The 17,057-nt window shown below is 45.4% G+C and overlaps 1 protein-coding gene across 2 annotated transcripts in view; it reads left to right on the plus strand.

Moving 5' to 3' along the window:
• LOC112219669 (tyrosine-protein kinase JAK2-like) overlaps nucleotides 1-16,092 on the plus strand; it is a 93,320-nt gene extending 77,228 nt beyond the window's left edge. For both annotated transcript variants that reach the window (XM_042302091.1, XM_024381132.2), the window contains exons 16-24: nucleotides 5,803-5,954; nucleotides 6,424-6,574; nucleotides 6,841-6,974; nucleotides 11,962-12,151; nucleotides 12,380-12,504; nucleotides 12,816-12,988; nucleotides 13,353-13,470; nucleotides 13,769-13,882; nucleotides 14,934-16,092. In XM_042302091.1, coding sequence (XP_042158025.1) covers nucleotides 5,803-5,954; nucleotides 6,424-6,574; nucleotides 6,841-6,974; nucleotides 11,962-12,151; nucleotides 12,380-12,504; nucleotides 12,816-12,988; nucleotides 13,353-13,470; nucleotides 13,769-13,882; nucleotides 14,934-15,041 — 1,265 coding nt within the window. In that variant the 3' untranslated portion in view covers nucleotides 15,042-16,092. The remainder of the gene's footprint in view (nucleotides 1-5,802; nucleotides 5,955-6,423; nucleotides 6,575-6,840; nucleotides 6,975-11,961; nucleotides 12,152-12,379; nucleotides 12,505-12,815; nucleotides 12,989-13,352; nucleotides 13,471-13,768; nucleotides 13,883-14,933) is intronic.
• The last annotated feature ends 965 nt before the right edge of the window (nucleotides 16,093-17,057 follow it).

A 17,057-nucleotide genomic window follows, 5' to 3' on the forward strand; every position in this document is an offset into this window, starting at 1 on the left:
AACAAATACTGTGTTGTTAGAGGACACTCCTCTCTTCGCCACCCCTCTCTCCTCCACCAAGAGGAGATACTAGGTAATAAATACTGCGTTGTTAGAGGACACTCCTCTCTTCGCCACCCCTCTCTCCTCCACCAAGAGGAGATACTAGGAAACAAATACTGTGTTGTTAGAGGACACTCCTCTCTTCGCCACCCCTCTCTCCTCCACCAAGAGGAGATACTAGGAAATAAATACTGTGTTAGAGGACACTCCTCTCTTCGCCACCCCTCTCTCCTCCACCAAGAGGAGATACTAGGAAATAAATACTGCGTTGTTAGAGGACACTCCTCTCTTCGCCACCCCTCTCTCCTCCACCAAGAGGAGATACTAGGAAACAAATACTGTGTTGTTAGAGGACACTCCTCTCTTCGCCACCCCTCTCTCCTCCACCAAGAGGAGATACTAGGTAATAAATACTGTGTTAGAGGACACTCCTCTCTTCGCCACCCCTCTCTCCTCCACCAAGAGGAGATACTAGGAAATAAATACTGCGTTGTTAGAGGACACTCCTCTCTTCGCCACCCCTCTCTCCTCCACCAAGAGGAGATACTAGGTAATAAATACTGTGTTAGAGGACACTCCTCTCTTCGCCACCCCTCTCTCCTCCACCAAGAGGAGATACTAGGAAATAAATACTGTGTTGTTAGAGGACACTCCTCTCTTCGCCACCCCTCTCTCCTCCACCAAGAGGAGATACTAGGAAATAAATACTGTGTTGTTAGAGGACTCTCCTCTCTTCGCCACCCCTCTCTCCTCCACCAAGAGGAGATACTAGGTAATAAATACTGTGTTAGAGGACACTCCTCTCTTCGCCACCCCTCTCTCCTCCACCAAGAGGAGATACTAGGTAATAAATACTGCGTTGTTAGAGGACACTCCTCTCTTCGCCACCCCCTCTCTCCTCCACCAAGAGGAGATACTAGGTAATAAATACTGTGTTGTTAGAGGACACTCCTCTCTTCGCCACCCCTCTCTCCTCCACCAAGAGGAGATACTAGGTAATAAATACTGTGTTGTTAGAGGACACTCCTCTCTTCGCCACCCCTCTCTCCTCCACCAAGAGGAGATACTAGGTAATAAATACTGTGTTGTTAGAGGACACTCCTCTCTTCGCCACCCCTCTCTCCTCCACCAAGAGGAGATACTAGGAAATAAATACTGTGTTAGAGGACACTCCTCTCTTCGCCACCCCTCTCTCCTCCACCAAGAGGAGATACTAGGAAATAAATACTGCGTTGTTAGAGGACACTCCTCTCTTCGCCACCCCTCTCTCCTCCACCAAGAGGAGATACTAGGAAATAAATACTGTGTTAGAGGACACTCCTCTCTTCGCCACCCCTCTCTCCTCCACCAAGAGGAGATACTAGGAAACAAATACTGTGTTAGGACACTCCTCTCTTCGCCACCCCTCTCTCCTCCACCAAGAGGAGATACTAGGAAATAAATACTGTGTTGTTAGAGGACACTCCTCTCTTCGCCACCCCTCTCTCCTCCACCAAGAGGAGATACTAGGTAATAAATACTGCGTTGTTAGAGGACACTCCTCTCTTCGCCACCCCTCTCTCCTCCACCAAGAGGAGATACTAGGAAATAAATACTGCGTTGTTAGAGGACACTCCTCTCTTCGCCACCCCTCTCTCCTCCACCAAGAGGAGATACTAGGAAATAAATACTGTGTTGTTAGAGGACACTCCTCTCTTCGCCACCCTCTCTCCTCCACCAAGAGGAGATACTAGGAAATAAATACTGTGTTAGAGGACACTCCTCTCTTCGCCACCCCTCTCTCCTCCACCAAGAGGAGATACTAGGAAATAAATACTGTGTTAGAGGACACTCCTCTCTTCGCCACCCCTCTCTCCTCCACCAAGAGGAGATACTAGGAAATAAATACTGTGTTGTTAGAGGACACTCCTCTCTTCGCCACCCCTCTCTCCTCCACCAAGAGGAGATACTAGGAAATAAATACTGTGTTGTTAGAGGACACTCCTCTCTTCGCCACCCCTCTCTCCTCCACCAAGAGGAGATACTAGGAAATAAATACTGTGTTGTTAGAGGACACTCCTCTCTTCGCCACCCCTCTCTCCTCCACCAAGAGGAGATACTAGGAAATAAATACTGTGTTGTTAGAGGACACTCCTCTCTTCGCCACCCCTCTCTCCTCCACCAAGAGGAGATACTAGGAAACAAATACTGTGTTGTTAGAGGACACTCCTCTCTTCGCCACCCCTCTCTCCTCCACCAAGAGGAGATACTAGGAAATAAATACTGCGTTGTTAGAGGACACTCCTCTCTTCGCCACCCCTCTCTCCTCCACCAAGAGGAGATACTAGGAAATAAATACTGTGTTGTTAGAGGACTCCTCTCTTCGCCACCCCTCTCTCCTCCACCAAGAGGAGATACTAGGAAATAAATACTGTGTTGTTAGAGGACTCTCCTCTCCTCGCCACCCCTCTCTCCTCCACCAAGAGGAGATACTAGGAAATAAATACTGCGTTGTTAGAGGACACTCCTCTCTTCGCCACCCCTCTCTCCTCCACCAAGAGGAGATACTAGGAAATAAATACTGTGTTGTTAGAGGACTCTCCTCTCTTCGCCACCCCTCTCTCCTCCACCAAGAGGAGATACTAGGAAACAAATACTGTGTTGTTAGAGGACACTCCTCTCTTCGCCACCCCTCTCTCCTCCACCAAGAGGAGATACTAGGAAATAAATACTGCGTTGTTAGAGGACACTCCTCTCTTCGCCACCCCTCTCTCCTCCACCAAGAGGAGATACTAGGAAATAAATACTGTGTTGTTAGAGGACACTCCTCTCTTCGCCACCCCTCTCTCCTCCACCAAGAGGAGATACTAGGAAACAAATACTGTGTTGTTAGGGGACACTCCTCTCTTCACCACCCCTCTCTCCTCCACCAAGAGGAGATACTAGGTAATAAATACTGCGTTGTTAGAGGACACTCCTCGCCACCCCTCTCTCCTCCACCAAGAGGAGATACTAGGAAATAAATACTGTGTTGTTAGAGGACACTCCTCTCTTCGCCACCCCTCTCTCCTCCACCAAGAGGAGATACTAGGAAATAAATACTGCGTTGTTAGAGGACACTCCTCTCTTCGCCACCCCTCTCTCCTCCACCAAGAGGAGATACTAGGAAATAAATACTGTGTTAGAGGACACTCCTCTCTTCGCCACCCCTCTCTCCTCCACCAAGAGGAGATACTAGGAAACAAATACTGTGTTAGAGGACACTCCTCTCTTCGCCACCCCTCTCTCCTCCACCAAGAGGAGATACTAGGAAATAAATACTGTGTTGTTAGAGGACACTCCTCTCTTCGCCACCCCTCTCTCCTCCACCAAGAGGAGATACTAGGTAATAAATACTGCGTTGTTAGAGGACACTCCTCTCTTCGCCACCCCTCTCTCCTCCACCAAGAGGAGATACTAGGAAATAAATACTGCGTTGTTAGAGGACACTCCTCTCTTCGCCACCCCTCTCTCCTCCACCAAGAGGAGATACTAGGAAATAAATACTGTGTTGTTAGAGGACACTCCTCTCTTCGCCACCCCTCTCTCCTCCACCAAGAGGAGATACTAGGAAATAAATACTGTGTTAGAGGACACTCCTCTCTTCGCCACCCCTCTCTCCTCCACCAAGAGGAGATACTAGGAAATAAATACTGTGTTAGAGGACACTCCTCTCTTCGCCACCCCTCTCTCCTCCACCAAGAGGAGATACTAGGAAATAAATACTGTGTTGTTAGAGGACACTCCTCTCTTCGCCACCCCTCTCTCCTCCACCAAGAGGAGATACTAGGAAATAAATACTGTGTTGTTAGAGGACACTCCTCTCTTCGCCACCCCTCTCTCCTCCACCAAGAGGAGATACTAGGAAATAAATACTGTGTTGTTAGAGGACACTCCTCTCTTCGCCACCCCTCTCTCCTCCACCAAGAGGAGATACTAGGAAATAAATACTGTGTTGTTAGAGGACACTCCTCTCTTCGCCACCCCTCTCTCCTCCACCAAGAGGAGATACTAGGAAACAAATACTGTGTTGTTAGAGGACACTCCTCTCTTCGCCACCCCTCTCTCCTCCACCAAGAGGAGATACTAGGAAATAAATACTGCGTTGTTAGAGGACACTCCTCTCTTCGCCACCCCTCTCTCCTCCACCAAGAGGAGATACTAGGAAATAAATACTGTGTTGTTAGAGGACTCTCCTCTCTTCGCCACCCCTCTCTCCTCCACCAAGAGGAGATACTAGGAAATAAATACTGTGTTGTTAGAGGACTCTCCTCTCCTCGCCACCCCTCTCTCCTCCACCAAGAGGAGATACTAGGAAATAAATACTGCGTTGTTAGAGGACACTCCTCTCTTCGCCACCCCTCTCTCCTCCACCAAGAGGAGATACTAGGAAATAAATACTGTGTTGTTAGAGGACTCTCCTCTCTTCGCCACCCCTCTCTCCTCCACCAAGAGGAGATACTAGGAAACAAATACTGTGTTGTTAGAGGACACTCCTCTCTTCGCCACCCCTCTCTCCTCCACCAAGAGGAGATACTAGGAAATAAATACTGCGTTGTTAGAGGACACTCCTCTCTTCGCCACCCCTCTCTCCTCCACCAAGAGGAGATACTAGGAAATAAATACTGTGTTGTTAGAGGACACTCCTCTCTTCGCCACCCCTCTCTCCTCCACCAAGAGGAGATACTAGGAAACAAATACTGTGTTGTTAGGGGACACTCCTCTCTTCGCCACCCCTCTCTCCTCCACCAAGAGGAGATACTAGGTAATAAATACTGCGTTGTTAGAGGACACTCCTCGCCACCCCTCTCTCCTCCACCAAGAGGAGATACTAGGAAATAAATACTGTGTTGTTAGAGGACACTCCTCTCTTCGCCACCCCTCTCTCCTCCACCAAGAGGAGATACTAGGAAACAAATACTGTGTTGTTAGAGGACACTCCTCTCTTCGCCACCCCTCTCTCCTCCACCAAGAGGAGATACTAGGAAACAAATACTGTGTTGTTAGAGGACACTCCTCTCTTCGCCACCCCTCTCTCCTCCACCAAGAGGAGATACTAGGAAATAAATACTGCGTTGTTAGAGGACACTCCTCTCTTCGCCACCCCTCTCTCCTCCACCAAGAGGAGATACTAGGAAATAAATACTGTGTTGTTAGAGGACACTCCTCTCTTCGCCACCCCTCTCTCCTCCACCAAGAGGAGATACTAGGTAATAAATACTGCGTTGTTAGAGGACACTCCTCTCTTCGCCACCCCTCTCTCCTCCACCAAGAGGAGATACTAGGAAATAAATACTGTGTTGTTAGAAGACACTCCTCTCTTCGCCACCCCTCTCTCCTCCACCAAGAGGAGATACTAGGTAATAAATACTGCGTTGTTAGAGGACACTCCTCTCTTCGCCACCCCTCTCTCCTCCACCAAGAGGAGATACTAGGAAATAAATCAAAAAAGGGGTATAACCATGCAGAAAGCATGCAAATGTAGAAACTCCAGACATTTTTCAAAGCGCTTTTCTTTAAGTAATGTCGGCTATTTCTGTGGCTATTGCAGTGGCAATGATAAAAACGAAAGAAACAAAAATATCCCTGAACTTATGCAGTTCTTCTCTGTCCGATTTATTCTCAACCCACTCCTCGCTGCCTCTCAACCCTCACCTGAAGAACGGTAGGGTGAAGCTGACTACTGTATAGTCCATTGTCACAGGGAAACTCATCCTCCTCCTTCTTCTTTATAACCTCTAGTCTTGGTGGAGCGTATCCCCTGGGTGCCTCCAGAGTGTATAGAGGTGCCTAGACACCTTACTCTGGCCACGGATAAGTGGGCCTTCGGCACAACCCTGTGGGAGATCTGTAGTGGAGGAGACAAACCACTCAGCACACTGGACTGCTCCAAGGTAAAGACTGGGGGAGGTGTTGTTGTTGGGCAATTCATATTAATCACAGCAATAATAAATAGTTAATTTAGTTTGAAAGCCATGTCCGAGCCAGAATGGCCCATAGGGCAGGAGCCTATCTCCTGTTTCTGTAGCGTTGTTTGTATAGCACACTGTAAATTACCCCCAAATATCAAGGTAGTTCACAAGCAGGAAGTCAAATAAAAGGCAGGAAATGAAAAGCTTTTGAGCTGTGTAGGGTTTCGTTCCTCTGTTGTGTTATGTTTTGAGGGCCATAGTTTGTGGTCTTCTGAAAATGTGTAGAATGAATCAAATCTATTATTGAAACCAACATGTTTTGGCACACATGTCTTCAATGTATTTTCCTTGCTAGAAATACCTGTTCTATGAGGACAAGGAGAAGGGACATTGTGGATACTATATAATGCCAACATTGTGTACTCGCTCTGATCTTTATCTCCCTCTGTAGAAATGCCTGTTCTATGAGGACCGCCACCAGCTGCCTGCTCCGAAGTGGACAGAGCTGGCCAATCTCATCAACAGCTGTATGGACTATGAGCCCTCCAACAGACCTTCCTTCAGAGCTGTCATCAGAGACCTCAACAGCCTCTTCACTCCTGGTCAGTAGCCCTCATCTTTCTACTGCTCTGCCGACAGACAAAGATGTCATTCTAGTCATTTTACTAAAATCTGATGATGTTCCAATGGCTCAGCGTGTAGAACCATGGTGCTGGCAACATTAGGGTTGTGGTTTCGATCCTCGGGTGGACTACTTATACTGAATATAGGCGATGGGTCATTTTGGGTAGCATATTATTATTGTTGTTTAGTTGATTTACAGAAGGTCTTGTGGATTGATTGTGTTCCGTCCTGTCTCATGTTCCAGACTATGAGTTGCTGGTGGAGAGTGACATGGTGCCCAGCAGGACCAGAGGGTTTGGGTTCCCAGGGACTTTTGAGAACCAGGAGCCCGCTCTGTTTGAAGAGAGACATCTCATCTTCCTCAAGCAGCTGGGGAAGGTTAGACGCGTGCAGCTACACACAAACACTCTCTCTCTCTTCATTATGCTAGTTTATGCACCGTCTGTGGTTGTAGTTTTTCCCCTCTATTTTGTAGTTTTTCCCCTCTTTTGTAGTTTTTCCCCTCTTTTGTAGTTTTTCCCCCCTCTCTTGTAGTTTTCCCCCCTCTCTTGTAGTTTTCCCCCTCTTTTGTAGTTTTCCCCCTCTCTTGTAGTTTTTCCCCCTCTCCCCCCTCTCTTGTAGTTTTTCCCCCCTCTTGTAGTTTTTCCCCCTCTTGTAGTTTTTCCCCCTCTCTTGTAGTTTTTCCCCCTCTCTTGTAGTTTTTTCTTGTGTTTTTCCCCCTCTCTTGTAGTTTTTTTCCCCCTCTCTTGTAGTTTTTCCCCCTCTCTTGTAGTTTTTCCCCCTCTCTTGTAGTTTTTCCCCCTCTCTTGTAGTTTTTCCACCCTCTTTTGTACCCTCTCTTGTAGTTTTTCCCACCCTCTCTTGTAGTTTTTCCCACCCTCTCTTGTAGTTTTCCACCCTCTCTTGTAGTTTTTTCCAGTTTTCCCCCTCTCTTGTAGTTTTTCCCCCTCTCTTGTAGTTTTTCCCCCTCTCTTGTAGTTTTTCCCCCCTCTCTTGTAGTTTTTCCCCCCTCTCTTGTAGTTTTTCCCCCTCTCTTGTAGTTTTTTCCCCCTCTCTTGTAGTTTTTCCCCCTCTCTTTTTTTCCCCCTCTCTTGTAGTTTTTTCCCCCTCTCTTGTAGTTTTTTCCCCCTCTCTTGTAGTTTTCCCCCTCTCTTGTAGTTTTTTCCCCCTCTCTTGTAGTTTTTTCCCCTCTCCCCCTCTCTTGTAGTTTTTTCCCCCTCTTGTAGTTTTTCCCCCTCTTGTAGTTTTTTCCCCCCTCTCGTAGTTTTTTCCCCCTTCGTAGTTTTTTTCCCCCTCTTTTGTAGTTTTTCCCCTCTTTTGTAGTTTTTCCCCCCTCTTTTGCGCCGTTACATTTCATTTTTACCTCCGTTTTCGCTAGATGAATTGATCAATCACTCACTAATCTCTTCTAGACAGACCACGTCAATATAAATGATACCACAGGATGCGTGAGATAACTAACAGAATTATTTTGGGTTCTTTGGACAAATCACGATTTTGCAGGTGTTAGTAACTTTAGAATTTCGTAAGGGGAGGGGACATTTGAGCCCATAGACTTGCCCGTAACTTACAAAGAGAGAGGGTAGAGCTTCTTCCTTCTGGTTCCCGATCCTTCTCTTAACCAATATGGACCCAGAACATCTGACCAATTACACAAGACTTAACCCTTGTGTTGTCTACGAGTCAAAAGTGACCCACCACTATGTTTAATAGCAGAGAAAACCACATAAATTATATTTTTTCAACTTGAAATTGGTTGACTTTTCCTAGACTGACCCCAACATTAGAAAAAAGTGAAACATCGTCTTTGTTCATATTTCCATGAAAGCTGTACACCACCAGGGTACAAAGATTGTCTCAGGGTCATTTTTGTCCCGGCAGTTATAACATCATTTACACACCACAAAAACCAGACACACACACACACACAATGAGAAATTGAGATTGTGTGCTACTGATTGAACTCAGACAAAACTGAAGCCATGAGTGCACGTTTCAGTGCCCAACAGGTCGTAGATCAGATATTTTCAGATGTCCAGGAGGAACAGGAGAACAGTGATTTAGAAGAGGAGGTATCTGAAGAAGAAGATGGGGAAGAATACAACCCAGAGCAGATACGTAATCTTCAGATGAAGAAGAAGATGGGGAAGAATACAACCCAGAGCAGATGCGTAATCTTCAGATGAAGAATACAACCCAGAGCAGATACATAATCTTCAGATGAAGAAGAAGATGGGGAAGAATACATCCCAGAGCAGATACATCATCTTCAGATGAAGAAGAAGATGGGGAAGAATACAACCCAGAGCAGATACATCATCTTCAGATGAAGATGAAGAATACAACCCAGAGCAGATATCTTCAGATGAAGAATAGATCTTCAGATGAAGAATACATCCCAGAGCAGATACATCATCTTCAGATGATGAATAATACAACCCAGAGCAGATACATCATCTTCAGATGAAGAATACAACATAATCTTCAGAGCAGATACATAATCTTCAGATGAAGAAGAAGATGGGGAAGAATACAACCCAGAGCAGATACATCATCTTCAGATGAAGAATACAACCCAGAGCAGATACATCATCTTCAGATGAAGAAGAATACAACCCAGAGCAGATGAAGAAGAATACAACCCAGAGCAGATACATCATCTTCAGATGAAGAGGAATACAACCCAGAGCAGATACATCATCTTCAGATGAAGAGGAATACAACCCAGAGCAGATACATCATCTTCAGATGAAGAGGAATACAACCCAGAGCAGATACATCATCTTCAGATGAAGAGGAATACAACCCAGAGCAGATACATCATCTTCAGATGAAGAGGAATACAACCCAGAGCAGATACATCATCTTCAGATGAAGAGGAATACAACCCAGAGCAGATACATCATCTTCAGATGAAGAGGAATACAACCCAGAGCAGATACATCATCTTCAGATGAAGAAGAATACAACCCAGAGCAGATACATCATCTTCAGATGAAGAAGAATACAACCCAGAGCAGATACATCATCTTCAGATGAAGAAGAATACAACCCAGAGCAGATACATCATCTTCAGATGAAGAAGAATACAACCCAGAGCAGATACATCATCTTCAGATGAAGAAGAATACAACCCAGAGCAGATGCATCATCTTCAGATGAAGAAGAAATCCACACAAGCTGAAAGAGACTGTTTTTTTGTTGTCAAAGAACAGCTAAATAACATGGTCCTTGTCACCACATGACAACCAGGGCAGGATGGCAACACAAAATGTCATAAGGATGACCCCAGGGCCCACAAATCAAATCAAATGTATTTATATAGCCCTTCGTACATCAGCTGATATCTCAAAGTGCTGTACAGAAACCCAGCCTAAAACCCCAAACAGCAAGCAATGCAGGTGTAGAAGCACGGTGGCTAGGGAGTTTCTAGGGAGTTTTTCCCTAGAAAGGCCAAAACCTAGGAAGAAACCTAGAGAGGAACCAGGCTATGTGGGGTGGCCAGTCCTCTTCTGGCTGTGCCGGGTGGAGATTATAACAGAACATGGCCAAGATGTTCAAATGTTCATAAATGACCAGCATGGTCGTATAATAATAAGGCAGAACAGTTGAAACTGGAGCAGCAGCACGGCCAGGTGGACTGGGGACAGCAAGGAGTCATCATGTCAGGTAGTCCTGGGGCATGGTCCTAGGGCTCAGGTCCTCCGAGAGAGAGAAAGAAAGAGAGAAGGAGAGAATTAGAGAATTCACACAGGACACCGAATAGGACAGGAGAAGTACTCCAGATATAACAAACTGACCCTAGCCCCCCGACACATAAACTACTGCAGCATAAATACTGGAGGCTGAGACAGGAGGGGTCAGGAGACACTGTGGCCCCATTCGAGGACACCCCCGGACAGGGCCAAACAGGAAGGATATAACCCCACCCACTTTGCCAAAGCACAGCCCCCACACCACTAGAGGGATATCTTCAACCACCAACTTACCATCCTGAGACAAGGCTGAGTATAGCCCACAAAGATCTCTGCCATGGCACAACCCAAGACATGCAGTTGACCATGCCCAGGACATCGCCTCAACATTCTACATGTGCATCACACCAGCCATTGAAAATAATCTTCCTGGAGATGACAAATTTGGAGGGTTTCTGTAAGTATCAAGACAACTGGAAAAGGATGAGATTGACCTGCGTGCCTACATAGGGCTGCTAATCTTAGAGGGTGTGTTTAGGTCCCGAGGCGAGGCTACATGTAGTCTCTGGAATGCAGAGAGTGGAAGGGCGATTTTTCCGTGCCGCGATGCCACTGGAAGTCTTTCACACTTTCTCAAGAAGGCTACGATTTGATAACCGTGAGTCAAGACCTGCAAGACGTGTGAGAGAAACTGGCGGCCATAAGAGAGGTCTGGGAGAAGTGGGTGGCGCGTCTGCCAAATGTCTACAACCCTGGGCCTGAAGTAACAGTGGATAAGCAACTGGTTCCATTCAGAGGTACATTTTTATTTCTCTAATGTAAGTGATTTTCACTGTTCTATTATGTATTGCTGTAATATCATTGATTTATATGACACAGGGAAGCGGATGAGAGGAGGCCTGGAGAAGAACCAGGGGATGCAGGTTGTGCTTAATGTGACAGATGGACTGAGGGGGCACAATGTCTTTACATCTTATGAACTCAGCCAGCTGCTCCTGAAGAGGAAGATCACCATGGTTGGCACAGTTAGAAAGAACAAGTCTGAGCTCCCCCCCTGCACTCCTTGCAACAAGGGGGAGAGAGGCCTTCTCATCAAAGTTTGCCTTCACCCCCCACCACCACTCTAGTTTCTTACCTCCCATTGAGGAACAAGAATGTGGTCCTCCTGAGCACACTGCACAAAACGGCTGAGATCAGTGATCATGAGGACAGGAAGCCAGCCATCATCTGGAACTACAACCACAACAAAGGAGGCGTGGACAACCTGGACAAGGTGATTGGAACTTACAGCTGCAGGAAGATGACTGCCCGCTGGCCCCTGGTCATCTTCTATAACATCATTGATGCGTCCTCATACAATGTCTTTGGGATATGGAACACAAGATCAACCCTACCTGGATGCCTGATAAGCGGAACAAGAGGAGGGTGTTCCTGGAGCAGCTGGGAAAGGCACTTGTAACCACACACATTCAAAGAAGGGAGCACCTCCCTCGCACAGCAGTGCTTGTGAAAGCTGTTCGGGGGGATGAATCTTGTCCTGATCCACCTGAGGCTGGGGCAGGCAAGAGGAGGAGATGCCAATTCTGCCCCCCAGAGAAGGACTAAAACAAATACTATGGGTGAACCGAGATGAGTAACTCACACTGTCTCTCTCTCTCTCTCCCTCTCAGGGTAACTTTGGCAGTGTGGAGATGTGTAGGTACGATCCTCTGCTCGACAACACAGGGGAGGTGGTGGCAGTCAAGAAGCTGCAGCACAGCACAGCCGAACACCTCAGAGACTTTGAACGGGAGATCGAGATCCTCAAGTCCCTCCAGCATGATAACATCGTCAAGTACAAGGGAGTGTGCTACAGCGCTGGTGAGAACAGTATGTTTTTCAAAGTGTGATGACCACAATCTTCTCTCGGGTCATTGTTCCTTGAATATTCAACTGTTGAGAGGAATCATGCTACTATGTCCCAGCTTTGTACGGTACATGACCATCATAACAAGAACTTTCAATCACTGGAAATGAGTGCAAGCTAAAGTGTTGTAGTGCTATGCATCTGACTGCTGTGCTGTTTATTCAATTCTAACCATATCCTAGGTCGGAGGAACCTGCATCTGATCATGGAGTACCTCCCCTACGGCAGTCTGAGAGACTACCTCGTCAAGAACAAGGATCGCTTCGACTACAAGAAACTCCTGCTCTACGCCTCACAGATCTGCAAGGTACAGGACTGTTACAGCACAGTACATTGTAATACTGTGCAAATACTTGAAAGACGATGGACCTTTTTTCAAGTCCTGCCCTCCCCATTTACTGCTGCGATGTCCAACAAACTTTTGCAGCGGAGAGCAATTTTCCATTAAAACCAATGGAGAAGAACTGACAAAAATGTTGTTAAACTCTGTTTCTACTACTTGGTTAAATTGAATGCAGGCGGCCCCTTGCTCATCAGGAGACTGGTGTTTGTTACTGTGGACTGTCATTTTTATGACTTCACAGGAACTCACTGAACTCTACTTGTGTGCTCCTGCAGGGCATGGACTACCTGGCGACCAAGCGCTACATCCACAGAGACCTGGCCACCCGTAACATCTTGGTAGAGAGTGAGCTGAGGGTGAAGATAGGAGACTTTGGGCTCACCAAGGTCCTGCCTCAGGACAAGGACTACTACACCGTCAGAGAGCCGGGAGAGAGCCCCATCTTCTGGTGAGAAATAATACTGCAACTTCTTTAACAGGCAGTGGGAGAATTGTGGTTACGACAGTGGTCGATTGTTACTTTTATTAATGAAGTTAGTCACAAATGAGCTCACTAATTGGCAAGCCCCAAAATACCAATCCTACAATTTGAAAAAAAGGATTGACTGTTTATTAATGTTGTGGAAACTATTTTAACTAATGATTGACTGTATATTTGACTTAGATACCCTTTATAACCCATTTTTAAAGGGTCTCTTTAAAAAAAAGCTTTTTATATCACCGCTGTGTGTATGTTTTATATACATTTGTAAGCTCATTTGTGTGTATGCTTATTTGCATTTGTAAGTTCATTTTTCTTCGTTGTGTTGAAGGTATGCCCCCGAGTCGCTGACTGAGAGCAAGTTTTCAGTGGGCTCTGACGTGTGGAGCTTTGGAGTGGTCCTGTACGAGCTGTACACCCACAGCGACAAGGACTGCAGTCCTCCAGCCGTACGTCTCTGTACCTTTTTTAGTTTTCCTCTTCTACCTCACACGGTCATTCTTCGTCTCATCACTTTTCTCAACTGTCTCCCTCAACCGTTCTCTCTTTTGATACTGCCAACTTGTACAAAAGTGCAAAGAGCTTGATTAAGACTTGTCATTGTGACCATTAAAGACTATTTCTTGTACCATGTGGTGTCTCTGTATATGGTTAATAGAAATGAGCTAATTTGATTAGTTCACCTACCATCCTTAAACTGCTGTAATTAACCTAGCTCTTACTCTTACTCCCCCCCCGCCCCCCCAGGTGTTCATGGATAAGATGGGCCGTGACAAGCAGGGTCAGATGATAGTGTACCACCTCATTGATCTCCTGAAGAGAGGATACAGACTCCCTGCTCCCCAGGGCTGTCCTGAGGAGGTGAGGCTGACCGTCTGTTTCTGTGTCTTGTGTATATCTGATTGCCATCTAAACAAAATCGTAAGGCAGCCTAAGCGGAGAGCTCTGTAACTGTTTTACATATTTTATGTTTTTAGGTGTTTCTTTTTGGGTTTTTTTATACTCTTTTTAGTTTTTAATTAGTAATTGAGTTGTTGATTGTATATATCTGGATGTTTTCACCCACGGAGTTGCAGGACTGATGGCAGGATGACTTGTTAGGTTTAGCTAGCTGGCTAATATTTGCGTTTTAAAAGATGCATTTCAACACCGGCTGCTTCTGGATCAGTGGTGACCTGACTGCAGTATGGAAATGGCAGCGAGCTCGTAGCGAGGAGGACTGCTGCTCTGGACTGATGTGTTGTGGGCTTTTTTCTGCGCTGTAGCAGCACCCAAGTGGGTGCTACACGTTAATTGTGGTGGAATACCAAGTCCAGGCAACAGAGAGGCTGAGCTGTGGACGACATCAGGGCCAGCAAGCCAATTGCGTCATTATATTTCCATGGCATCAACTACCATCACCATCATCTAACTCCGTTTAGGAGCCAGAGACAGCTGATCTGCTGAGGGAGTCCTGCTCTGTGGCTATGACAATGTCGTCCTGCTCTGTGGCTATGACAATGTCGTCCTGCTCTGTGGCTATGACAATGTCGTCCTGCTCTGTGGCTATGACAATGTCGTCCTGCTCTGTGGCTATGACAATGTCGTCCTGCTCTGTGGCTATGACAATGTCGTCCTGCTCTGTGGCTATGACAATGTCGTCTTGCTCTGTGGCTATGACAATGTCGTCCTGCTCTGTGGCTATGACAATGTCGTCCTGTCCTTTTTGTTTTGTTATGTTATACTGTATGTGTAACCCAATTCTGCCTATTCTGGCTAGGTCTACTGTGTAGCTTGTACCTACAATGTTACATTTTTGAACCATTTATTAAAGAGGACTTTTGTGTGTCATCCTCAATGATTTTAAGTGCATTATCCACTTGTGTGCTTGTATTGCGTTTTAAATTGTCAAATGTATCTATTTACTCCTCAGATCCACAACATGATGACAGAGTGCTGGAATGGTGACCCAGGTCTGCGGCCCACCTTCAAGAAGTTAGCCCAGAGTGTGGACACGTTCCGGGACAGTGAAGAGGGCTGAGGAACCCTTCCTGGAGGGCTCTACTGGAGGTGACCTGGCCCAGCCCACATGATCACCTTGTCCAGTAAAGAAACGCTCATTTTCCATTGTAAAACGTTTTGCTACGGTGTGCCCTAATCAATACAACCCTGACGACGCCTTAACTCTCAAAGACTACGACAATGGAGTCACTTGAGCCAACAGTCTTCTGGAGCAGATAGGAGGAGCAAACGGGGAGGATTACCAATGGCATTCTGGGAGAAATCACAAAAAGACAATATTGAAGTCTGCCTTTGTGTGCGAACCTAGCCCCTTTTTTCCACTGATTTGGGGAAGGGAAATGACCACATGCTGTTCCTTTGCTGTTGTGTTTTCACTGTGCCTATTATGACTTATTTTGGGCTCTGGCCTCAGACTCCAGCACAGGCAGAACACACTCAGCTGTTGTATATGCTGATGCTAATGGCAGCACAGAAACACGTCAAGGATAGCAATACGGAAGACGTACATTTAGTAAAGACGTTAAGACTGTTCCATCTGCCTGCCTCCCTCAACTCAAGTGGATTATGTCAAACCACTTTTCTCTTTGTCACGGTAATCCACATTGCGTTAATGTGCCATCATCTGACCTGCTGACCTCCCATTGGAATATGGATATGCACTTCTGCCGGATCAGTAGTACGTATAAGAACATGGACGAGACTGTTTTGTCTGTCAGTATATTTAGGTTGTCTGTCTGTCTTTTTTTCTTTTAGGTTGTCATAGATGATGTCAATGTCAAAACTTTGAAGGTTAAAGTGTTTTGAGTGAACATATTTGTTATTTTTCATTAAAAAAATATTTAAAAAGTGATAATCTATGATCATGGCGAGGAAAGGGTTTTAACATGTATTTATATCATTGTTTTATACAAGCCAGTGTTTACCTGTTTGTGAGTTGAACGTAAGTGTGCTGGTGTTGCATTTGAGTTATAATGCTTAGGCTAAACTGATTGTAAAATATCAGCTATTTTATATCAAAGCAGTCGTACAGTATTAAAGGGTATGTTATTGCAAAACTGGTCAGAAATGGATTTTATTGCTTTAGTGGCATGTTTTATTTGTGAGAGACAAAAGTTTAACGGCCATTATATTTGGTTGTATTCGTCCTCTTGAGTGGAACGTTGGTGACAGTGGCTCTCATCTCCTTCCATACTGTCAGCCCTCAAAAAAGGTCACTTATACACATGACAATTTGCACATACACATACATCAGACCTGGGTTCAAATACATGTGTATTTGAGTGTTATTTCAATTACTTTTTTCATATGTATTTGAGTATTTTCAAAATACACAGAACAAAATGATTACTTATTCAAAACTTTCCTGGAACGCTATTTGAACCCCTTTTCAAATACTTTGCTGCTCCGTGTCCAACGAGCTTTTAGAAATGGTTTTTAAAACATAACATGGCATCTGGTGTCTCATGATAGAGGGACAAATGTAAAGTATGGGCTTCATATTGCGATTTAATAAGTCAAATGAGACCTGCATAGCTTCGATTTCAAACGAAACTTAACTACATTCACACCAAATAATTAAAATATTTATTTGAAAACAGTGTCTTTCATATGCTTCCAATTATATGTATTTTAAGTCGTTGTAAATACATGCAAATCTTTCCAAATACATTCCAAAATTCAACTACTTGTTCTTTCAAATTAAGATGCTCTAAATACTTGTTTTGAAATGTAATCGCACACACCACAGAGAAACTTATCTATTTCAGGCTCTGACTGGTGACTGGTGATCAATTACTCAGGTGTAGTAGTTCTACAGTCCAGGAATGGTCTCCCACGGAGAAAACTGTGGTGTTGTGATTGCTTGGAGGCTAAATGGGGTAGGATCCTCGTAAACCAGTGAGTCCCTGTTAAAACTAGCTGTGTGAAATTCCTCTCGGGTACACCTTGGTAGTGATAGTAAGAGTGATGTTCTGTGGAGGTATGGTAGTCATTGCAATAACCGTTATTGTGTCTGGTGGATCCTCCTGTCCTCATG

This window comes from Oncorhynchus tshawytscha, linkage group LG20 (genome assembly GCF_018296145.1).
Source record: "Oncorhynchus tshawytscha isolate Ot180627B linkage group LG20, Otsh_v2.0, whole genome shotgun sequence".
NCBI lineage: Eukaryota > Metazoa > Chordata > Actinopteri > Salmoniformes > Salmonidae > Oncorhynchus > Oncorhynchus tshawytscha.